The 25,253-nt window shown below is 39.5% G+C and overlaps 1 protein-coding gene across 1 annotated transcript in view; it reads right to left on the bottom strand.

The window, feature by feature from the left end:
• Positions 1 to 2,928: 2,928 nt before the first annotated feature.
• LOC309568883 (L-amino-acid oxidase-like) overlaps positions 2,929 to 25,253 on the bottom strand; it is a 99,434-nt gene continuing 77,109 nt past the window's right edge. The window contains 6 exon segments of the mRNA XM_082274666.1: positions 2,929 to 3,791; positions 6,634 to 6,767; positions 10,098 to 10,166; positions 13,605 to 13,806; positions 14,057 to 14,166; positions 24,318 to 24,541. Of these exon segments, the coding sequence (XP_082130792.1) occupies positions 3,008 to 3,791; positions 6,634 to 6,767; positions 10,098 to 10,166; positions 13,605 to 13,806; positions 14,057 to 14,166; positions 24,318 to 24,541 (1,523 nt within the window). The 3' untranslated portion in view covers positions 2,929 to 3,007.

Here is a 25,253-nt window from a genome sequence, read left to right as displayed (position 1 = left end):
TATCTGCATCCCCTCCAGCATCCATACCACCCCCACTCTCCGGAGCTTATTTTAGATTTTATACAAATAGTGTCATGAGATCTAATGGGTCCCACACGTTGTTCTTGTTACATGAGACACCTGCCTGAACCAATAAGACTCAAAGTATGGATGCCAAGCATTCTTTAATCGCGGACAAGGTGCACAGTCCAGTGATCAAGGTCAGCGTTTACTTTACATTGGCATGCTTACACCAGTAAATGCCTATGGTCTATAAGAATGTCTATGTATTTGTATTTGTGTTACCATTCTCTGGTTTCAAATTAAGTGTTTCAAAAGCTGCTTTTACTATGTGACTGCTAACACTGTCTGGTCTGGCCTTGGGAAATGGGTGTCTGACTCTGGTTCAGGTGGACATATTATCCATCTTTTTGCCATCTGAACCTTCCTCCCCTTCCTCTCCTCCCCCCTCCCCCTGGGTGGAACAGGAATAGGTGTGGTCAGCCCCCATTCAATCTCTGGCCTCTCCAGAGTTTGGTTCAGCAGCAACTCTTTTTTGGCTCTGAGGAAGGGTTTTCGCCCCGGAAACACGTCAGCCTAGACACAGCAGCCCCATGCGGCACACTGCATACCATTCAGCACAGTGTGGTTCCTTGGCTACCTTGGAGACTATATGTGTATTATGTTGTTGTGTGGTTGTACACACCTGCTTTGTGAGTATAATATATACTTTTTAACATTTTTAATACATTTTTAGTGGTAATGCACTAGGTCGGTGCGCCCTTTCTCTTTTTTGTTGTCTCCTAATGGGTTATATGTCTAGAGGGGGAGGAAGTTGTCTTTCTGGTTCAACCCTGTAATGCCTATGGGCTGTTTGCCTGCTATGCTTGTGCAGGACATTATTGTAAGGAATACCCGTTGGTAACTGTCACCAGTCATCCCAGGCCAACTAACTAGCTTCCAACAGGCATCAACTGAAGCGTGTGATATAAGGGGGTGTAGCAGGCCAAGAGGCTTCTGCATAGAAGGGGCAGTACTCATTTCTGTCTAAAAGGGGCACTCCTGTTCATAGTTTTGTAGCAGCCAGAAAAAAAATTGGGCAACTTTGTTAATCCTCTACAAGAAGGTTGCTAAATGCCAATTGCACACATATATAAGAACCAACTAGTTGGGTTCCAGATATAAACTGGTACTGTAGGTAATTTTCCAAGCAGAATTAGTCAAGGCAAGAATTGGATGTAGCGAAGAGGCCTGAGGGCTACACAACAAGATGCTTTCTTTTTGGGCAGTGACCCTGGTGGAGTTGAAGTCAAGTCAATATGAATGCCCACACAAAGTTTATTTTGTAAAATTGTGAAACTGCTTATTACTATAAAGCTGTACACAGTAATTGCCCAAGTGGCTGGATGAATCCTCTTGCAGCAAACACAGTTTTGACACAGAGAATCTTATGAAGGCAATTTATTGAAATACATATGGTCTATATAGATATATATATATATATATACTACTGTGTGTGTATATATATATATATATATACACACACACACATACAGTATACCATAGTCTATAGTTTGAAAAAATACTATAATCATAAAGTTGAAACATTTTGTTTATAAACGTAGTTTACAGTATCTCTTCATCCCATAAAAAATAAAATAAAAAGTCCTTGTTGGATTTATGCTAAAAATCAGAAACTTTTGCCTTAAATTAGTATAACTGCACAGGCTTAGATATGAAGAATTATATTTGCCCCTTATTTAGCTTAATTTACTTTTGCATGTACCCAACTCTTCGGCTTGTCTTAGAAGTCAGAGTATATAGTGTGTGAGGTGACACTTGATAAAGCAGTCATGGTCAGAATTTGGGTGACCTCTGTCCTGAATCAAGCTGCTAGACACAAACAAGTAAGTGACATTTAATAAGGGGGGAGCATATATAAATGAATGATGGATATACCTGCACAAGTATTAAAATTTAAGACCAAGGGGTCTATTTATAAAAAACAATTACTAAACAAATTTCACAAGCATTCGCCTAGCCGTCACCAATTCTCACCATATTTTTCCTAACACATTTATTATCTGTGGTTGGCAGCTCCCTCTAGTGGCCTTAATTATTTTCCTGATTAAAGGATAAGTTCACCTTTGGTAACATGTTACATGTTCCACCCGTTTTTAGGATGGAACGTTTAACATATTTCCATTCCTGCAGCCGCTCAGGGATCCCCTGCCTCTGTGTGACAGCATTATGGGGTAGAGTTCCATTTACTAGCTGTTACTTTTTGAAAACAGCGCAGCCCACACGGCCGCTCCATTCACTCACACAGCTCTGTGTGCGAATGAACCTACCATCCTTTGAAGCTGTCAGCTTGTAGTTCTCAATGAACTAACACGGCACTGTGGAGCAGTGTAGTTCATTGATTCTTCCTGTCAGTGTATCTTCTTGCCCGAGATGTACAAGCACACCGATACATTGAGAGATCTGCATGAGACCTGCATGGCAACAGCGATCTGCTGATCGCTGGGGCAATGCTTTACAGGCTCCAAAAAATAAATAAATAATACATGCATCCTATTATACCTGCAAAAAAAATTGTGCATTTATTTTTATTTTTTTAAAGTGAACTTACCCTTTAAGGTATGGCAGGAAAATACTGCATTATGACCACTAGATGGAACTAACGATGGTAGTAAATAAATATATTAGGCAAAATACTTTGAGAGCATGTGATGGCTGGCCAAATGCTTTTCATATTTATTCAGCAAATTATTTTAATAATAGACTTCTAAAGGTTGTGATTCTAACATAAGTAGAGTCATGACTAGTTCTCTTGAAGATAGCTTTTTTGAAAACGCCCTAGTGCATTTGGCCTAAATGAATATACATATGTCTAGGCATATAGAATGGTAAAACTATTAAACTGTCACCAAAATCATTTTTTATTTTTCATTTTTAAATGCTTGACATAGAATGTATATTTCCAGAACCAAGAAATATTGATATTCATACACGTATGCAATTAAAATTATTTGTGGAAAAATGAATTGGCATCTCTGTGAACAGCTCTTGCTGCCTTCAGGCCACTTTTAATAGCTGTGTCAATCCAGCCATGGGGAGCTGAAGTGTGTTCTCCAGCAAAATATATTCTGCCTTCAGGTTGAGACAGGGACTCAAACAAGTTACTATACTGATACGGTATGAAATGGGCAAATGCACCCATGGAATATGGATCCAGGGTCCACCTCTTCACCACAGTCTTAGGACAAAGGCGTCGGAGCTCATTCTCTGGTCTCAAGTGGATGGCAGCCAAGTCTTCAAAAACAATGTCAATGCACTCTTCATTACTGAGGGATAGGAAAAATGATGACTCATCCGACAAAGTGTATGATGCAAGGAGGACCCCTCTTCCTCCGGTGAAGTTGTGACTTGGGTAATAGATATAACGCGATGGGCGATCGGTGATACTTCTTCCACCAACTATACCATCCTTTTCCCAGAAACTCTCAGTGCAGCCCAGTAAGATTTTTGTAGCACTTGCATAGTGGATGTTACCTAATGCGAAATCCTTCTCATTGGTCAAAGGAGGACTGAACTTAATACGTTTGGTTGCCTTTGCGGTGGATGTTATGATAACATAGTCTGCAATTATGCTGGTGGGAGGGGTGGTTCTATCTTTCCGGTAGTAGACGATTACTGATTTTTCATTCCTTATGACTTTAACTACAGTGGATTTCAATTTGATCACATTTCCCAACTGTTTGGCCAAGGCCAAGGGCAATTGATCGAAACCTCCAGTGATTTCATCTAACCTGGTGAAATAGAATATTTTTTGAATTAGGTCATACTTATATCTATTAATTTCTATAAGTCTATAATATATTAATTTAGCCATCTAACCTTTCACCACCCACATATCGTGAATGCTGGCACCAAAAAGAGTGGTCTTTAACGCCCACAAGCTGCACATTTGCATCAATTGGCGTCCAAGGTTTCTGTACTAAAATTCCACTCTCTGAGCACACCGAGTATGATGACTGAGCTGACAAAGACAGGTCCTGGTCTTTAGTAATAATGGAACTAGAGGGACAGGCTCCCCTTCATGTGACCACTGTTATTTTTCTTCTTTTTTTTTCTTATGAAATAACTTGTCAAAAAATTGTGTCTTTGTTTTTATTCACACTTTTTTTTGTAATAGCGATTATGTACCCTTTACTCATTCATGGGGGGGGGGGGGGGCTGATATAGATGATAATTGACCCCAACACAAAATACAATTGGGTAAGGTTTAGCTGTGTCCAAAACCTTTTTGAAAAATGTAAGGAAGGGTTAGAACTTCTGTCATTTTTTATTGTAAGAAAGTAATGGAAATCTCCTCTCACTTTCTGTAGCATTCCAATGTTATAAAATTAAGGGAAATCTCCCTAATGAAAAACAGACAGCAATGAATTAAATTGCGCGATCGTACTTGTTGAGGACCGGTGGCACTAATACAGTGATCAATGCTAAAAATGCACTGTCACTGTATAAATGACACTGGCAGGGAAGAGGTTAACATTAGGGGCAATCAAAGGGTTAACTGTGTGCTTTCTTGCCGTAGGGAATGGACTGACTGGAAAAAGAGAGACATCTGTGTTCCTGATTAGTAGGAACACAAGATCTCGTTCTCCCTCTGTGACAGAACGGCTGTCTGCCTTGTTTACATAGTCAGACTGCCGTTCTGTCTCTCCTACGAATGCCAAAGCGACTGCCAGACCCACTGATTGTTTTCCACTGTGTCCAATCACAGCGGGAGTGCGGTTCCAGCAGCATGCACGCACCCCAGAGCCGACGACGGAAATCCCGTACAGGTACATGATTTTGCGCTTAAGGACTGCCCTGCCGCAGTAAATGTACACGGAGCGGTCCTTAAGTGGTTAAGTATATTAAAATTCCCATTCTAATCCTCTGGAAAAATATGTATGTTGCCAGATGGAAATAGACTCTGTTGCTTTTTAGATTTTTACATGTATATGCACAGTAAATCATATCCCTGTGTTCATCCCTAGGACCCCGGGATCCCATGATATCATTGACCAATATGGTCGAATATGTCCATATATAGTCAATGACATAATTGGGAAGTCATTTGGTGGTAGGCAAACAAACAGTCTCTAGATGTATCCTGGCAGGCGCCTTTTTTTTTTGTTCCTTGTTGATTTGGCAAGCACCTAATTGACATGGATATATATATATATATAGATATATATATCTATATAGATATATATATATATATATATATATATATATATATATAGATATATATATATATCTCACTGGACAATGTGACTGACGGGTGGATGTACATTGTGAGACATTTTTTGTTAAATAAACAACTTGTCAAGTTCTGTTCGTTTTTCTTTTTTACTGTTTAAATTTTTTTGTAAATTGAAATTCTTCATTATTCCAAAATTCGGATGTATCTGAATTTCCGAATTACAATAGTAACCAATTGAAACAAATCCAAAATAAGGCAACAACATTTTCGAACAAATTTGAATAGTTTTCAATTCGAATTCTAACAGTTTTCGAATTTGAATGGTTTCAAATTCTAATCGTTTTAATAAATAATTTTAATTTGAAATAGTTAGTTTTAAATAGTTAATTTAAATCATTTTTGAATTTTAATAGTTTTTGAATTCAAAACGTTTTTAAATCGAAATCGACATTCCGAAGAGAATAAAATAGAATAGAAAAGAATATAATAAAATATAAGAAACGAATAGAATAGAAAATCAGAGAATAGGGAATAATAGAGTAAAACAAAACAGAATGCAAAATAAAAGAACTGAAAAATTGAATAAAAAATAAAGAGATATAATAGAAAATAAAATAATGAATATTATAGAGTAAAACAGAACTACATATAATAAAAAATATAAAATAAAAGAACAAAATAAAGAAGAATAGAAAATAAAGGAATAGAATCGAATAAAAAATAGAATTAAATAGAATATAACCATCTTCTGAAATTAGAATTTCAAATAGAATACATTTAAAAAAATTTATTTGAATACAATAGAAAAGAATAGAATAGGAAAAAAATAAAAAAGAATAGACTAGAATAAAATAGAAAGAATATAACCTTCTTCCAAAATTCGAATTTCAAATAGAATAAATTTAAATTCGAATGGAATTAAAAAGAATAGAAAATAAAATAAAATAATAAAATGGAAAGAATTATATAAATATTACTGATTCCTGAAATTGAAAAGAAAAGAACAGAACAGAAACGGAAAAGAACAGAACAGAAAATAAAATAATGGAATATAACAGAAAAAAAAAAAAACAATAGCATAGAATGGAATAAAAGCAATATAACCATCTTCCAAAATTCGAATTTTGAAAAATTTGAGTTTGAATGAAATTGAATTCAAATGCATGCAATGAATTGAAAGAATTTAACTAAACTAATTAATGTAAATACGGAATCTAAAGTATACTCAATGAATTTTTTCATTCTGCACATGTCTACTATGAAGTTTGCTGAACCCTGTTCGAACCAAACCCAGGGCAGTTCAACTGACCACTCTTTAAGCTTTTGGTTTATATACATTTGTATAAAGGGAAATACAGGGAATATGACAAATGTATGCATTTACTTTTTTACTGTACCTTGGGGTTTGAAAAATATACGTATCCAGAGCTGCTTCCATATATGAGACGTAGGGCTGACTGTTAGTGTTCATGAAGTTTCCAAGCATCTTAATAGCACCAGCACTTAAACGTCCTTCATCCGCCAGGACAGACTATTTCAGAAAAAAATAAAACACGGTATCAGGGTTTAGCAAGGGTGGGAACTTACTAAACTTTAAAGTTCATGTACAGGGGTACATGTGGTGAGTTGCAGCTATTTCACAATTTTTACATTGTAACACACTGCATTGTTACTGATTGCAGGTTGTTAAATGGCCATTAATTGGCAGTGCACTGCAGTTTAGTTGACTCAGGAACTAGTATGGTAATGCTCAGAATGTCAGAACTTATATGCTGCAAGCAGGACTTCTTTATTCAGTTAAGCTGGAATAGAACTACAGATCCTAATGAGTGAGCAAAGGGACGGGAGCTTATAAAAAGAAAAGCCTGGAAACCTTCGAGGAGAGAGGAGAAAAGCAAGAGAGAGTCAGGACCAGTGAGAGAAGGGAGCGCTGATTGAGAAGACCACAGGCCGGATTGGATTGGGCCAGAGAGCAGAGAAGGGGATTTCCAGATCGCGGAGCATGCTGAGAGAATAGTCGACCCTGCAGGCATACAGTTCGGGTCATTACCATCAGCACCACAACAGCCGCAGCAGGACAGCGAGAAATAGCCCCCCACAGCAGCAAGGTAATCACTTTGCACTGCTACATTAAAGCAGTGGTCCTCAACTCCGGTCCTTGGAGCCCACTAACAGGCCAGGCTTGCAAGATAACTAAATTACATCATAGGTGATCTCATTTGCTGCTCAGTGATTGCAGTATTCTAGCCTGCATCTCCCCATTGTAATACTTAAAATCTGGCCTGTTAGTGGGCCCTGCAGACTGGAGTTGAGGACCACTGCATTAAAGGACTGAGTGAGAGGGTTCCTAACCTATACTACACTACCACATGCTACAAGTTACATTTTTGCCAGGTACTTAAGTCCAGGATTTCTTACAACACAGACTGCCACATAGAGACTCTGTGACCCAATCCGTGCTGCGCCTTTCTACACTTGCTGCCGATTAGTGTACAGAAAGGTCTAAAGCAAGGAAAAAAAAATAGGCAAAGGGCAGGCCTGATTGGACTAGCAGGGTAGTCCAGCAGTCAGAGGTTTAAATAAATAACATGCTCAGGAGTTATTCAAAAGGGCATATGCATTGATTGGTGGAAGTAAGGCTAGGTAGGGACAACAACTATGTGAAGGTGAAGTCTGAGGGGCACTTTGAGGCAACAGATGACAAAAACGCTTCCCACCCTCCTGTCCTGTGGATATTAACTTGTTGGTGATTGTAGTGGTATGGTAGTTGGGGTCCTTGGAGGTGTACAAATGTTTCTGTGTAATATCAGAGTAAGGACCCGTCTATGGTATGGCATCCTCTAGTTAATCCCAGTCAATGGTGGGTTAATGGGAATTTGTTGAAATAGAAGTGTCAATGGGAAATTTTGTATTGTCCTCAAGCTGGTGTTCTGCAGCTGAGGACCTTTAAGTGGTTCCGCAGATGCAAATTTTGTGTCGGTTCGGTAGTGCCTCCAAGGATTGGCAACCTGGGTCATTATTGTTATGGTTATTATATTTCTGTTCTAAGGAATGTTGATATGTTGTTTATTGTTAATAAATGGCCGCTAAGGCCATTTTTCCCTCCAAAAGTGTGGCAGTCATATTATTTTAGGTATAAGTAGCAAGTTAGGTTCTCGGGGTTGTAGCAGTCTACTACAGTAGCAGTTTTGGCACTACCTCTGGTATTCCTTAGTCATGCACACAGGATACTTCCTGCTTGCCTGCTAGGCAGGAACTGTAAATGCATATTACCTCAGGCCTACTCTATCCAAAGAAGCAACTAATTCCACAAGCCATGTTTTGTACTTAAAGGAACACACTTCTGTTAAATTCAGCTCCAGTCCCTCCTCAGCCTAATTAACCTTTAAAACCCTCTGACATATTTAAAGTGACTTACCAGCTTGTGAAATTTATTAAAGGGGAACACCAACGTAGAGAGCTCCATCAAGCCGGCAGAACAGTTTTTTCCACATTTTGCGATAGGTTCTATATGGGGCATTTTTTTACCAAAACCTCAGAGAGCTAAACTTTGCCTTTGGTGCTGGGAGCCCACAAGCGAGTTAGCCTAACATTACTTGCTCTCCCTCTCCCTTTTTGATCGTATAGGGAAAAATCCTCTCAGTAGGAGGGCTACAACTCTGAGTCCTGCAAAATTGGGTCTATTTAAAGGGCCACTGTTCAGTGTTTTGTTGCTTGTTTAGGTATATGCGATTCTCCTTTATGTACATCAGATGTTGATTTTGTGCCTAAATTACTGCTCATCTGAATCTTATATAAACTTAATATTATTGATTTCCTAAGCAAAAGTTGTGTGTTTGTCCTTTGTGTGATTACCAAGGTGACATCAGTTACAGGTTTATGATGGTGCCAGCAGGGGTTGTGCCTCACTTAGAGCTCAGAAGTGAACAGGGGTCCCATTATACTCCTGAGGGGGAAGCGCTACAACTTTAATAAGCATTATTCAAACATTTAACAGGTCCACAAGTGCTGGTGTCCCACACATGTTCTAAAAATGGGAACTTACCTTGTTTAGAACTGGACATCACAAACAGCTAAACGCAGCCCTTGTGTAAGTGTAGCAGATACCTGCCCAATTGTTATCCCAGCTGATTTTGTGCATGCAAATGTGGAAAGCAAAATACACATCTAGTCAGGCTCCATGCACACTGGGCTTAAAAAACACCATTTACCCTGGCAGAAAAAAACGCTCATATTGAGCATTTTTTGTACAGAGTTCAGGCTAGTTTAGGAGAGTTTTGCATTTTTTCTGCCAGAAACACAAACCAGAAGAGGTTTTTTTTTTCCTGCCTCTAATCGTCCTAATACGCATGGACACATTGGATAACACTAAGCTACTTATACAGGCAGAACACAAAACTCCTGTAGCAAACCTCCCAACTGTCCCTGATTTCAAGGGACTGTTCCTGAATTGGAATAAAATCCCTCTGTCCGTCTTTCCTCCTCATTCGTCCCTCATTTTGGTCTGATCTATATAGTTGTATATAAAATGCACTTTTTATCTTTTAAAAAGTGTTTCCCAGTGCTAAACCTTTCATCCAATTTGTAAATTGCTGCATTTGTACATTTCAAAAGCCAATATAAAGGAATAGTAGTGGTAAAAAAAAGCAATGGGTAGAACTAATCTTTTTATTGTATAATTCCCCTTTAAGGGGATATGGCAAGGGGTGTGTCCTATGCCTACATATTTTTGCTAATAGGTGTCCCTCGTTCCCATCTCAAAAAGTTGGGAGGTGTGCTGGTTGGGAGGTAAGCCAGTGTGCATGGAGCCCCAATGGATATGTGTGCTCTCAGTGCTATTGTCTTGGCCAAATAATTTTACCTGAAGGGAAACTTTGTCAAACATGTCCAGGATTCCAGAGCAGTTTTCTCCCGCAACTTGTCTTACAAACTAAAGAAAGAAAACGTGAGAAGTTACAATGAAGACTAGATTTCTTTGAAGGCCAGGTTATATCATGCTTAGGGCTTCCGATCTTGTTTGCATTGGCTTTGTCTCCTGTTCCTATGCTGTTGCTCCTAGTCATGACTCCATCTGCTCTTCTCTGCCTGCTTTGCAATCTGTTTGTCCCTGTTTCTGTCTCTTCATTGGTCTTTCTAGGCATATACTTTTAGCTTTATACAGAAATACCCAGCACTATAGTACCACCACAATCCCCATACAATCCCCACATGCATATAACGATCAAACAGCAATGAAATATAATACATTTGCAAAAATCATATTCAAAACTCAAAAGTGCAAAATATGTATAACAAACTGCACAATAACAGAGTAAATCAATATATATGCATATAGCACTTCCTTATGCAGTCCACTTAAAGTGAAGAACAGTCCTTTAAAATTGATTTCCACCATAAAGAATCCACAACAGTGATCCGCTCAATGTACTGTAAGTGTATGGAGAGTCAAGAGGATCACCTTGGTGTATTCTTTATGGTGGAAAACAAATTTACAGTTTATGTGAACCCTCACGTTTAAAAACATCACTTTCAGTTTAAAAAAGGAAGGCAAAGGTTTGCTTTATATACACTATAAAAAAACATTATAAATACCGTTCTTTTTCTATTTTTATGTGATCACATAATCTCTGTTATCGGTTGCAAAAGGGCTTAGAGAGCTAGATAGACAGCTGTTCCCAGTGAATGGCTGTGCAGGTTGTAGGGGGGTTAGAATAAGTCTGCCCATCGGAGGAGGACAGGCAAACTGTGCTTCCAGCACAGCCAGAAAACTGACAACGCTGAGATGGATATGTTCTCATGTTTACTGTGGTCAGCTTGAAATAGGATTTCTGGCAGGAACACCAGGTATTTCACACAAAGGCCCCTTTCACACCTGTCCGCTCCGTCGGCAGACTCCGCTTTTCTCAGCGGGGATCGATCCGCCGATCGCCGCTGAGCAGGCGGATGACAGCTCCTTCTCCGCTCTGTGTGCGGAGATGGAGGTGTCAGATCCCGCTATCATCTTCGGGGGAATTGGATGAGAACAGACCGCCAGATGGATGGAAAATAGTTTCCATCCGTCTGGATTTGACAGACAGGATCGGATCGTATGTCAGCGAACATGTCTCCGCTGACATCTGCTGCCCCATAGAGATGCATAGGGCATCCGTTCAGATCCACCTGAAAAAATGACAGGCGGATCTGAACGGTCCGTATGTGTGAAAGGGGCCAAAGAAAGCAAAAAAGAGAATAGGATACTCTTTAACTCAAGTACATGGTATAACTATGACAGACACATATCAGAAATATGAAATGCTGGGATAATATATTCTTTAAAGAACCTTTCGTCGCTTTTTTTTAGGTGGACTGTATGAAAAAGTGTTATATACTGTACATTTACTATATATATATATATATACAGTGCCTTGCAAAAGTATTCGGCCCCCTTGAACTTTGCAACCTCTTGCCACATTTCAGGCTTCAAACATAAAGATATAAAACTGTAATTTTTGGTGAACAATCAACAACAAGTGGGACACAATCATGAAGTGGAACAAAATTTATTGGATATTTCAAACTTTGTTAACAAATAAAAAACTGAAAAATTGGGCGTGCAAAATTATTCAGCCCCTTTACTTTCAGTGCAGCAAACTCTCTCCAGAAGTTCAGTGAGGATCTCTGAATGATCCAATGTTGACCTAAATGACTAATGATGATAAATAGAATCCACCTGTGTGTAATCAAGTCTCCGTATAAATGCACCTGCACTGTGATAGTCTCAGAGGTCCGTTTAAAGCCCAGAGAGCATCATGAAGAACAAGGAACACACCAGGCAGGTCTGAGATACTGTTGTGGAGAAGTTTAAAGCCGGATTTGGATACAAAAAGATTTAACAAGCTTTAAACATCCAAAGGAGCACTGTGCAAGCGATAATATTGAAATGGAAGGAGTATCAGACCACTGCAAATCTACGAAGACCTGGCTGTCCCTCTAAACTTTCAGCTGATCAGAGATGCAGCCAAGAGGCCCATGATCACTCTGGATTAACATGGTGGTGGGAGTGTCATGGTCTGGGGCTGCATAGGTTGCTACAGTTCATTGAGGGAACCATGAATGCCAACATGTACTGTGACACACTGAAGCAGAGCATGATCCCCTCCCTTCGGAGACTGGGCCGCAGGGCAGTATTCCAACATAATGACCCCAAACACACCTCCAAGACCACCACTGCCTGACCTAAATGACTAATGATGATAAATAGAATCCACCTGTGTGTAATCAAGTCTCCGTATAAATGCACCTGCACTGTGATAGTCTCAGAGGTCCGTTTAAAGCCCAGAGAGCATCATGAAGAACAAGGAACACACCAGGCAGGTCTGAGATACTGTTGTGGAGAAGTTTAAAGCCGGATTTGGATACAAAAAGATTTAACAAGCTTTAAACATCCAAAGGAGCACTGTGCAAGCGATAATATTGAAATGGAAGGAGTATCAGACCACTGCAAATCTACGAAGACCTGGCTGTCCCTCTAAACTTTCAGCTGATCAGAGATGCAGCCAAGAGGCCCATGATCACTCTGGATGAACATGGTGGTGGGAGTGTCATGGTCTGGGGCTGCATAGGTTGCTACAGTTCATTGAGGGAACCATGAATGCCAACATGTACTGTGACACACTGAAGCAGAGCATGATCCCCTCCCTTCGGAGACTGGGCCGCAGGGCAGTATTCCAACATAATGACCCCAAACACACCTCCAAGACCACCACTGCCTTGCTAAAGAAGCTGAGGGTAAAGGTTATGGACTTCCAAGCATGTCCCCAGACCTAAACCCTATTGAGCATCTGTGGGGCATCCTTAACCGGAAGGTGGAGGAGTGGAAGGTCTCCAACATCCACTAGCTCTGTGATGTCATCATGGAGGAGTGGAAGAGGACACCAGCGCCAACCTGTGAAGCTCTGGTGAACTCCATGCCCAAGAAGGTTAAGGCAGTGTTGGAAAATAATGGTGGCCACACAAAATATTGACACTTTGAGCCCAATTTGGACATTTTCTCTTTTGTTGCCAGCGGTTTAGATATTAATGGCTGTGTTTTGAGTTATTTTGAGGGGAGAGCAAAATTACACTGTTATATAAGCTGAAATCTCACTACTTTACATTGTAGCAAAGTGTCATTTCTTCAGTGTTGTCACATGAAAGGGTATCTCACTTTTGTTAGATACTTTATATATATATATATTTTAAACATAAAAAATGAAAAAATAAATATATATATATATATATATATATATATATATATATATATATATACATATACACTGTCTGTTGCTCCCTGCTATCCATGACAAGTAACAATACTAAGACTTAGTATTATCTGAGACACAGTGTTTACCTTATATGCCACTTTTGAATATAGGTCATCAACTGATACTTCTTCTTCCTCAGGGGTCAATGCAAACCCAAACAGGTTTGGCATTTTATTGATATCCTTTTGCAGTTGTCTTATGTTATTGAACAAGTATACATTGTTGTCATTAGATATGATAAAAGGGTTCATCTGCAATTGAAACTGGCGAATGAATTCCCGTATAAGCCTGTAAAAATGAACAGATGCACGTCTTACAAATTTCACAACTAAGGTTAATTACACTTTCTGGGAAAGAGCTGGATTCTCTGCACTTAATGATAGAGTGGAACATTATATAGTGTGAGTGATAATGTGAAATGGGAATCCTCTAGGAATTGGCAGCCGTAGTTTTTAATTATCAGAACTTACAAAAATGAACTTTATATTTCAAATATTTTTTTTTTTTTCATCAATATAAAAGAGCTTTTTATGGATACCTGTGAGATGGAGGAATACGCATGGGTCCGAGTTCTCCATACCAGCCCTCTGGATCTCTATAGGTCAGTACACGACCTCCTACACGGTTACTGGCCTCCAGCACTGTCACCTGAAATATAAAAGATGGAGTGAATATTTTCCTGTAATGTTTCCACTAACACCAATCTTACCTACCATCAATTAAACTGGAATTCCAGGCCAAACATTTTTGATAAGAGTAAGAAAGGGTTAAATATCTATTGGATTTTTATTGCTACTGGTGTCTACTTTGAAGAGACTTACATCTGCCAACTCAACAAGAAGTGCCAAACAGAGACACCAACAGTAATAAAAATCTGCCAGATGTTCTTCAAAACTTTTCCTGCTCTATCTAAAACTAGGGGAGCGAAGGGAAATTTTTGAATGGAATTCTCTGTTAATGAATCCCTGTAATTCTGGATATGGTGCAGAAAGGTTAAAATGTGTCTTTTTTTATTGCTATGTTATGTTGCAGAGATCGTCCTTTAGTTCTTCTCCTAGAGACACGACAGGAAGTGATGGTAAATCTCCTCCTTAGATAGATGCCAATGGAACAGGTGTCCCCTTTGATAGATCATCTCCCGTAACAAGTACAAGTTTAGATTTCTTTTCTCTTTCTGGCCAATAGCGATTCCCCTCCAGAGTGGAACACAGACAGCAATAACACAGGGCAAGGGTGCTGACCTCCGCTACCTTATCCAAAACTAGAAGAAATGCTTTTAACTTTCCAAACAAGCATGTGCATTCCAAGCAAGCAGTAAATACACTTTAAAACAAGTCCCCATTCATCTAAGTATCTATAAGCATTGTGGAGAAATTCATTTTCAACATTCACAACAGATTTTTGGATGGAGTGGAGAAGTTTCTATTAGTCCCTGTTAGGTAGATTTACCCTGTCTATTTGTCCTGTTTACTGTTATCACCAAGAGAATAAAAAGAAATAAAATAATTTCCCAAATTTTGGTTGACACCAGAACAGGAATAGAGGGGAAATCTTTCAATGGGGAAATTAATGGGGAAATTAGTTCTGATGACCCTAGAACAAAATCAAGCATTTCGTTCATTTTGGAGGGATTTCTTCTCACATCCTGTTGTGGCTATAGGAAAGGAAGTGAAGGGAAGTCTCCCCAAACAAATGCCAATAAAAACTGACAGAATTTATACCTCTTTTTAACTCTATCCAAAATAAAACAAAAAATGAAATGGCTTAAAACTTTAAAGCTTGTTTACTGCTTGATGGAAAATTTAAATAGTTTAACATTTATAGTCTGGGCACTGGTGTACCTTAATCTCCCTTTAGTTGGCAAAGACCATTTATGACTGAAAATGTATCAGATGCGACACCGTACTTTCTTTAACTACTGTATGTCCTGGAGTTGAGATTTACACCTTGAAAAGTGTAGACGTGTTTGGCTCCTCTTGTCTCCCACTTATATTGTCCCAACGCAACCATATTTTGGCCAGCTGAGCGTAAGACCACATCCATTCAGAGTTCAAAATAGGGAAAGGTTTGCCAAAGCAGGGACATCTGCTAGCTAGTTCCTCTACCATAAGGCTTATGACTTGACATTTCTATAGATGTACCTTTAGCCACCTGTTCTAAAAAAAGTTGTTCCATTCTTGTTAAAGTTGCTTTCTTTTGAAAGTATATCTAAAGCAATAAAGACCGAAGTCCATCCCTCTCCAAAGAAGGAGGGGAAGGGGCTAAGAGAGACGTAATGTTTGTACTAAAGGTTTAAAATTTGTGCACACATTTGGGGCTTACAATTGCAAAGGAAATAAGTCCCTGTGTCTGTGGTTTCACTGAAAGTTAAAAATGTCTCTGAGTCAGTGGTGTCACTTGAATGAAAAATGCCCCTGTGTCACTGGTATTCGTCTGAGGAGGACTGACTACCATCTGTGTCAGAGGGTTGAAAGATGAGAAGGGACCTGGGCTCTGTGGGGTGCATGAAACTAAATGGATCTAAGAGGGCTTTAAGGGAGAAAGGGGGACTAAATGACTTTTTCAGACATGTGGCCAGTGTTTGGCAAGCAGTGAGGGAGTAACTAGAAAAGGGTTTGTAAAGGGCATTAACACCTTAACTATGCCCAGGAGCAAAAAAAAAGGGGGGCACTGGTGCAACTGACAACATAAAACAAACAAAAATGGGCAAGAAGTGATAAACGAATGAAGGGAGTCTTTTTAGTTCTTAAGAAAAGTCCAAAAAGTCACTGTAGCATGAAGTTCACATTATGGCCGTGTCAGCAGCTTCTCTTCCAAGCTGGAATGATGCTATTGGAATTAGAGGCTGTGTGCCCCTGTGATTGCTAGAATGTGGACAGAGGTATGTATGAGAACAGATGGGCTGCACTCAGAGGGTTGGGGGCATGAACAAAGGTATAATTGTCCTCTGATGTATTTTTTTTTAATGCAAGCATTGCAAGTATTTAAGCAGGTATCAGCCACTTAGATAATAGTTAGATAGCATACTTACCTTTCCCTGACTCCCTTCTGCAGCACCTTTGTAACATCCTCCTTCCAAGCAAATCAGGAGAATACCGAGTCACCGAAATCTCAGGAGTGGATAATCCTGCACTGTGCTGTAGCTTTGGACTACTCAGAATTTATGATGTCACCCCCTGCACTACAGCAATCAGGGAAAGGCAAGTATAATATCTAACTATTTTTCTCTTAATATTAATATTATTAGTAGTAGTATTATTATTATTAGTAGTAGTAGTATTATTATTATTATTAGTAGTATTATTATTTGACATACAAATGCTGTGGCAGGTAAAATAGCTCCCATGTAGTTCATCTGTGTATTTAGTTGTTTGTCTGGAATTCATTTTGATTACAGCATATTGGCATCTTATCTTACCTTTAAACACTGATACGGCTACCCTTTTTTATATGCTAATTACTCATCTAGTTAATGTCTAATTTGGCTACAGCTATTAAACCACACCTAGTTACTGTCTGTCATTTGACTGCATTTATTAATTTTACTGGTAAGGATTCCGAGCATTAGTTAGTCAACAATTAATCTTTTTAGAATATTTCCTCGAAGGCGGCTTTGGGCAAGCCTAAATATTGCATTGTTTAACCTGTCTTTATAATTGATTATGTTTCTTTCCTTATTGTTTGCATAATAAAAATAGATTGCAGCTACATGTCCTTTTGTTAGCTGAGATTTCAAGTAGTAATAATCCCAAAAGCAAACATTTATTATATTGCACCTTACCAATTCTTAGATGTGATTGCTGTATTAGTTTTCTTTTTTAGGCTTTTTTTCTTCTATTTTCATTGGTTAAACCAGCCAGTAAGTCTGTTGTTTTAACCACTTCCCGCCCGCCCTATTACAGAATGACGGCGGGAATGTGGTCGTGTTATCCTGACCGGACGTCATATGACGGCGGCAGGATAACACAGCTCTGGGCGCCCCCCGGGGGGCGCGCAGAGCGGCGATCGGTGATGCGAGGTGTCAGTCTGACACCCTGCATCTCCGATCTCGGTAAAGAGCCTCTGACAGAGGCTCTTTACCATGTGATCAGCCGTGTCCAATCACGGCTGGTCACATAGTAAATAGGAACAGCCGTTGATCGGCTTTCCTTAGTTCGTGCCTGACAGGCATGAGTAAAGGAGCGCCGATCGGCGGCTCCCCTGACAGGGGGGGTCGGCACTGGTAATCAGATCATTGATTACCAGTGCAGACCCTCGGGGGGGGGGGGGTGCCACTAGATCCACCAGGGATGCCCACTATGACCCCAGGGATGCCCACTATGACCCCAGGGATGCCCACTATGGCCACCAGGGATGGCAATCAGGGCTCAGGGAGCCCCCATTGCCCTCCCCATCAGTGCTGCCCACCAGTGCCCTCCCTATCAGTGCTGCCCACAAGTGCCCATCATTGCCATCCTTTAGTGTCGCCCACCAGTGCCCATTATTGCCCACCGGTGCCGCCTATCAGTGCCCATTAGTGCCCATCAGTGACGCCCGTCAGTGCCAATCAGTGCCGCCCATCAGTGCCCATCAGTGCCCACCAGTGCCGCCTATCAGTGCCCATTAGTGCCCGTCAGTGCCACCTATCAGTGCCCGTCAGTGCCACCTATCAGTGTCCATCAATGCCGCCTATCAGTGCCCAGCAGTGCCGCCTATCAGTGCCCACCAATGCTGCATATCAGTGCTACCTATCAGTGCCACATATCAGTGCCTATCAGTGCCGCATATCAGTGCCACCTATCAGTGCCGCCTATCAGTGCCACCCCATCAGTGCCTCCTCATCAGTGCCTGTCAGTGCAGTCTCATCAGTGCTCATCAGTGCAGGAAAAAACTTATTTATTTACAAAGTTGTATAACATAAACAAAAAAACTTTTTTTTTTTTCAAACTTTTCGGTCTTTTTTTATTTGTTTAGCAAAAAGGAAAAAACCCAGAGGTGATCAAATACTACCAAAAGAAAGCTCTATTTGTGGGGGGAAAATGACATAAATTTGGTGTAGGTACAGTGTTGCATGACCGCGCAATTGTCATTCAAAATGCAACAGCGCTAAAAGGGGAAAATTGGCCTGGGCGGGAAGGGAGGGAAGTGCCCTGTATTAAAGTGGTTAATTGTCTTGCAGATGTATCAGTTACAGGGATGATACAAACAATTTAACACTGACAGGGGTGCTTACAATGGTCAGCTTTCACTTATCTATGTAAAACCTTCATCCCAAAAAGAAAGAAATGTTTGCTATAACTGTTTATGAAGTATTAGCTAGAGTTTGGCTTCAATTTTTAGTGCATCTAGATCTGCTAGTAGATCTAAAGCAGCCCATAGGTTAGTCAGTTTTATTCATTTGAGCAGCGGGTTGAACAAAAAAAACAGACTCGATTCCCCCATCGACACGCTTAAAGTATATGGGGGAATCCTCCCCGCTGAGCTTATGAGACTTCCCGGCCCTTAGAATACTCTGATTAGTGCTGATCGAGCGACAAAAACCCACCAGGTTGGTTGTACAGTGTCAGAAGCCTTTCTTAATCTAATATCTAATATTTGCTTATTAACATACTAAAATATGTATGAATGTGTTAGATCTTTTTTTTTCCAGTAAAAATATTTATTGAAAAGTAAGAAGTTTAACAAATTAGGAAAAACCACATTTTCATGAACAATAAAGAGAAAGTATTCATGACAAATACATGTAAAAGCTCAGTCCAATACAAGCATTATGCATAATACAGCATATCACTAAGTCGAGAGCAATGCATGTTAATCATGTTCCCGATTCTAAAACATGGAAAGAAAGTAGAAAGTAGTTTTGAAATCAGAGAAATGGGAGGGTAAAGAATAAATTGTCATCTGGTCAAGCATAAAGCAAATAAAAAAAAGTGACATTAAATTACTGTATATTTTTTTTTTTGTTTGTTTAAAAATAACTATCATAGAGCAGTCCTGATCCTCCTCTTCACGGGTACCTCGCTGGCGCTCCCAGGGCCTCCCTCCTGCCGAATGTCCCCATAGCAAGCAGCTTGCTGTGTGTGTCTATTCAGACACGGAGCCACGGCTCATCTCCGTCTCATCTCTCTCCTCATTGGCTCGCTGACTTTGATTTACAGCAGCCAACGGCGCCCACTGCTGTGTCTCAGCCAATCAGGAGAGAGAGTTCTGGACAGCCGAGGCTCTCATGCAACATCATTGGATCAAGATGGGGCTCAGGTAAGGATTAGGGGGGCTGCTGCAGAAGGATTTTCAATCTTAATGCATAAAATGCATTAGGATAAAAAAAACCTTCTGACTTCAGATTTAAAATGAAACTACTATTAATATCCTACAGGGGAGATGGCATCCTGTATATACACATACCATTCTGCAAGTACGTAAATGATCATAAGAATTTAAATATTTTAATAGGAACCAAGGTCTCTATAGTTTATATTTTTCTGTGCGTTCCCTAGCAATAGCTACTGTTCCTTTCATCTCTCTAATATTGTCTACTGAATGCAGCCATTCTAAAACCGTAGTATGTGTGGAGATCTCCAATATCTAGGGATAATGGATTTGGCTGCATTCAGTAGATGTTGCACTAGTGATCTTTTGTATTTACTCAAGGAATAATTAGAAATATGCATTAAACTGCATTCCGGGGAGAGTTTCAATTTCCTCTCCGTGATGTGGTATATCAAATTGCAGACTGCTTTCCAAAAGTTTCCCAAAAGGGAACAATCCCACCAAATGTGTAACATAGTGTCCCTGTCCCAACCACACACCAACATGGATCTAAGGTAGCTGGATACTGTGTGTGCAATTTAGCTGGACACCTGTATTCTAGTGCCAATAGAACATTTATGGGCTAGGATACATGCATTAAGCCATTGTTCATCACTAAAAGTAACTTTAAGGGCCGATTCCCACTCCCTTTGATGTCTAGTGGGTGCATCTGCAACAAAAGATTGCAGTCAGTCATACATCAGGGAAGTCGTCTTCTCTATTTCTGTGCCCTTAAGGCACATGGCTTCAAAATGATTCAGTGCTCTAAAGAAATGTCTACCCCTAGTAAAAGAATGAACATAGCTATGAAGCTGTAAGTTTTGCCAGTAGGAAATATTTTAAGCAGGCATTTCTTCTTGCAACTGCTTATATAATTTGAGTCTGCCTCGTGCAATGCAATAAGAGATCACCAGAGAGACTAAATCCTCCATATGTGGTAGTGCTGCCCAGGAAGAAATCAGGATTGCATACTAGTAGAGTTAAGGGCAGAGATGTATAGTAACTAAGTAGAACTACTTCACTACTGTACTTAAGTACCGAAAGGCGGTATCTGTACTTTCCTAGAGTAGAATTTTTTTCTCCTACTTCCACTTTTACTTCACTACATTTTTTCGATGATTTCAATACTTCTACTACGATATTTTTTTTTTTTGTGCTGCATAGTTACTCGTTACTATTATAAAAATTACCACTGCCAGAACAGTAGATGGCAGGTTTCATGAAGCTCAAAACATGTGTATTATCAGTGCATACGAAAATAAAAGCTACTGTATGTATAAATAAAAGATGCATTTGAAATAATAAAAAACAATATGATGTTCAAACTTTTGACTTCTTTCTTTAATAACTACATAACACAGTACTTGTACTTTTACTTTCAGTACTTGAGTAGCAATTTTTTTTTCAAAACTACTGGTACTTTTACTTTCAGTACTTGAGTAGCAAAATTTAAAAAAAAACTACTTGCAATACTTAAGTACAAAAATGTTGAATACTTTAGTACTTCTACTCAAGTCACTTTTTGATCGAGCACTTCCACTTCTACTCAAGTCACTTTTTGATCAAGCACTTGTACTTTTACTCAAGTATGGGTTTCGAGTACTTTATACAACTCTGGTTAAGGGACCTGGAGAAGAAGAGAGATTGTGTTTTATATGGAATACAGCTAGCGTTGCCCCTATCAAATGGTGTGTTTTAAGAGTTAGAGAACCCATAGCAAGACCTGTTATGGGGTAATGGAATGGAGTCCCTCAAGATTGACCCAATCCTTATGACTTGCATGGCAATTCCAATCAATGATCCTTGCCAAATGTGTGGTATATTAATAGTTTAAGAAGTTAGGAAGACTAATGCCTCCAGCAGTCTTTGGTTTGGCAAATGTTTGCAAGCTAATGCGTGGTCTGTTATCCGATTAGAGTTCAACAAGACCTTAGGTTATTTGAGTATTCAAAAGACATTGGTTGATTTGCCGTTGAATGTATCCTGGAGTGGATCTAACAGAATATCAAAGTCATCTTCCAAGAGAAGGCTTCCAGAGACAAACCAAGCCAGTTCACTAATTATTTTGCAACAAAAACAGATATGGGCTGTTCTGGGAAAGTACACATTTGCCAAATTGATTGGGAGGTTCCCAAACTCCCTTTTAAGATAGAGATACTGGCCTTCTGCATCAACCAGTTGTTGCGTAAGTTCAAAGCCTGAATCTCTTCCTACTAGAATAGAAACGCCCTTTGTCTTAGCAGCAGGGTTGCTATCATGGTAAACTCAAGGGAAGTAATTGTTTGTCAATTTTGGAATAGAGTGTATCGCATAATGAGTTTCCTGGAGGAATACAAAGAAGAGTTTCTCTTTCTTAAGTGCACGTAAGATTTGTATCCTCTTTATAGGCATGTTTAGCACCTTAACATTATGAGATATTATTGTAGGGCATTTGTCTAAGGAAGAGTATGCCATGATTAAAAAACAAATGTATATCCAACTGGAGTAGACAAATCAGAAAGTAAATAGAAAACAGCCCACTGGCTGATATTAGAATACAAAATAAGAAACAGAAACCAAACCATCAGCTGAGGGAATAGTAGGTAAGTAGTAATCTATCACCTATGATGAGCAATCTGGGTCTGTATGTACTTAGACAGGAATATAGTGAGTCTAGAAGCAAAAAAAAAAACCACAACAGAAACAGTGATGGGAAAAAATGGAGGAATAAGCGAGGTTCTGCTGATACTTAAACTTAAAGGGGTACTTAACATCAGTACCGACAGAAGAGCTTCATAAATCGAAACAGTCTATTGTTGTTTAAAAGCGACAATCATTGAGGAAATGATGTCTCGAATGTAATACCTTACAATTCGAGGACCAACCAAATAGTTGTCCATGTGGAGTAAGTGGGGCGAGGCCTACAAGTGCCAAAACCAACTGCCCATATCTTCACATAACCAAAATGAAACAAATCACCGATCTGAAAGCAATCAGCTGAGCCGGATGGATCCCGAGCAGCTGTGGCAGTCCTGTAGGAATGGGTGCTCACCAAGGTCCGTGACCTGAGAAATCCATATGAATGAAGAAGAAAGTGGCACTTCCAGACCCAGGAACTTGGAAACTTGAGTTTTATTCTTCAAATCAAAGGTACAACATCAGACAAGACTACAAGACAAACTGGACAGCAGACGCATTTCACACCTTGTGCTTATTCATGAATAAGCACAAGGTGTGAAACGCGTCTGCTGTCCAGTTTGTCTTGTGGTCTTGTCTGATGTTGTACCTTTGATTTGAAGAATAAAACTCAAGTTTCCAAGTTCCTGGGTCTGGAAGTGCCACTTTCTTCTTCATTCATATGCATATCTTCACATAGTCCACCAATAAACCACCACGATAGGTGGCACCACAGACAAAAAGATTTAAATTGGAAGATGTATTACCTATAACCTGCAACCAATAAAAACAAAATATTTCTATAAATAAAAATAGCTACAGCAAAAGAATAAAGATACCACAAGAGAATTCTATGTACAACCTCAGACATGTCATGTCCTGGCTCTGTGAGAGAGTATGTCTATGTAGAGTATGAGCTCTAACTCTCTTATAAACAGTTCAAAGAGTTTAAACAGTTTAAATCCATTTTGGGTTTTTGCACAAGAACTTTCTAGTTTGAACTTTTCTCACCAATATAAGTCTACAGAAGATCATAACAATAATTCAAATTCTTCATACAAAGATTGATCAGTAGATTGACTTTTAAACACCTACCCTGCCCGTACATGGATCAAAATTTGGTCTGTCCCCGATGAAACAGACAAATTCTAATCCATGTATGACCAACTTAATACCCTCCTCCCCCCAGACTGACAATGTTGCTGTCTAAATGCGCTCCCTGTGCTCCTTCATCCAGAGTTGGATTACTATTGGAGAGTCGGTGTATTACTGGTCAGATCATTAGGTGAAAACAGGGAAAAAAAAAACGAAAACAGTCACTACCTCTAATGATTGGTATGCGGCAATATATAAAATTTTGGGTTTTGAGTTTAATATTGTTTCAAATCAAGTTTGTTATGTAATGCTTTTTAACAAAAACAATAAAATGTAATCTGTGCATGCCATGATTATATATGCATTGCTCAAGATTCAGACTGGAAGTTTGTCAATGGTGGTTGCGCAGATTGCGGGGCTAGAGCACAATAATCGGTACATACCGTATAATAAAGTTTATGAAGCTCATAATGCACAAATTTCACGCAGTAAGCTTAGCTATTCTAAGATACACTGACACATGTTCTTTAATGTGAAGGCTTGGTTCTTCTTTAACCTTTCCTCTGTCTATTAGAAAAAAAAAAAAAACGTTTTGACTATGCCTGCACTTTGACATGGAGGCCTTAACAGCACTTAGTACAATGACATGCCGGGGTCACCAAACCTTATTATACATTACCAAGGTGCAGTATATTGCAACTGGGTGGAAAGGAGTTACTACCAATGTCTACGAGTACCTTCTGACAAATTCATCAACTTACTCTGTGACCAGCATCCTGTAATGCTTTGGCCGCTGATAATCCGGACATCCCGGCGCCAACAATTACGATGTGTTTCCGATTCGATTTTGGGACAGAAGGCAATCCCTGTATGGCAATATCCATAATCTCTTCATACTCCGGATCCTTAAGACACTCTTCCAGCAAGTTTGAACCTTTGCTGCTTTGACCATATGCTCCAGCCCAGACCAGTAGGCTGAGAAATACTGAGGAAACAAAGCAATTACAAAATACTTTAGATAATATTTTTACTAACCAACCATAAAAATATGAATATATGTAATGGAGACCCCCACTGGGGACTTTTTTTGTTTCCCAGGCTAGGCTAATAAATGCCTATTGTGTGGGAAATAAACTCATAGCTAAGCGGCCACGCTCAACAATATGAAATTTCTCTGGCAACTGCCTCTAATACCTGTGTGCATCAAAACTGTAAGAGTTAGGGACCATTTACATGTGTGCATTGTGGCAACGAGTGCAAAAATGCTTGTGTCAATGTACGTTACCACAATGCATGGCAATGCAGCTGCTCTAAGTGTGATGTATTGAGGTGCCATTTATTGTGAACACATTGTACAGGAGAGCCCATTACGCGATGCATGACAGCACATAACCCATATATGCTATGCGTTGTGGTGTGCTATGTTTTTACAAAAGGGTCATTCTGTTGTGATTCATTGGAAGCCCATGAACAATTATAGACTGTTTAACCAACGCACATAATGCGTGTTAATGCACATGTATAATGCACCACAACAGAAGTTCATGGAGACATGTAAACTTACTGAAAGGTCATTTTTAGGGTTGAAAGAACTAAGGACAGCCAACCAACTGCCTGTCAAACATGTATGAATGTCACTCCCTTGACTGCTCACACTATTTTCTTGCGTGCCATGAATGAAGAGAGTATGACTTCCT

Source organism: Pelophylax lessonae (assembly GCF_965119305.1).
Source record: "Pelophylax lessonae genome assembly, chromosome: 12".
Classification (NCBI taxonomy): Eukaryota; Metazoa; Chordata; class Amphibia; order Anura; family Ranidae; genus Pelophylax; species Pelophylax lessonae.
The sequence above is the reverse complement of the archived record's forward strand: the minus strand, read 5'-3'. Positions and strand labels throughout refer to the sequence as shown.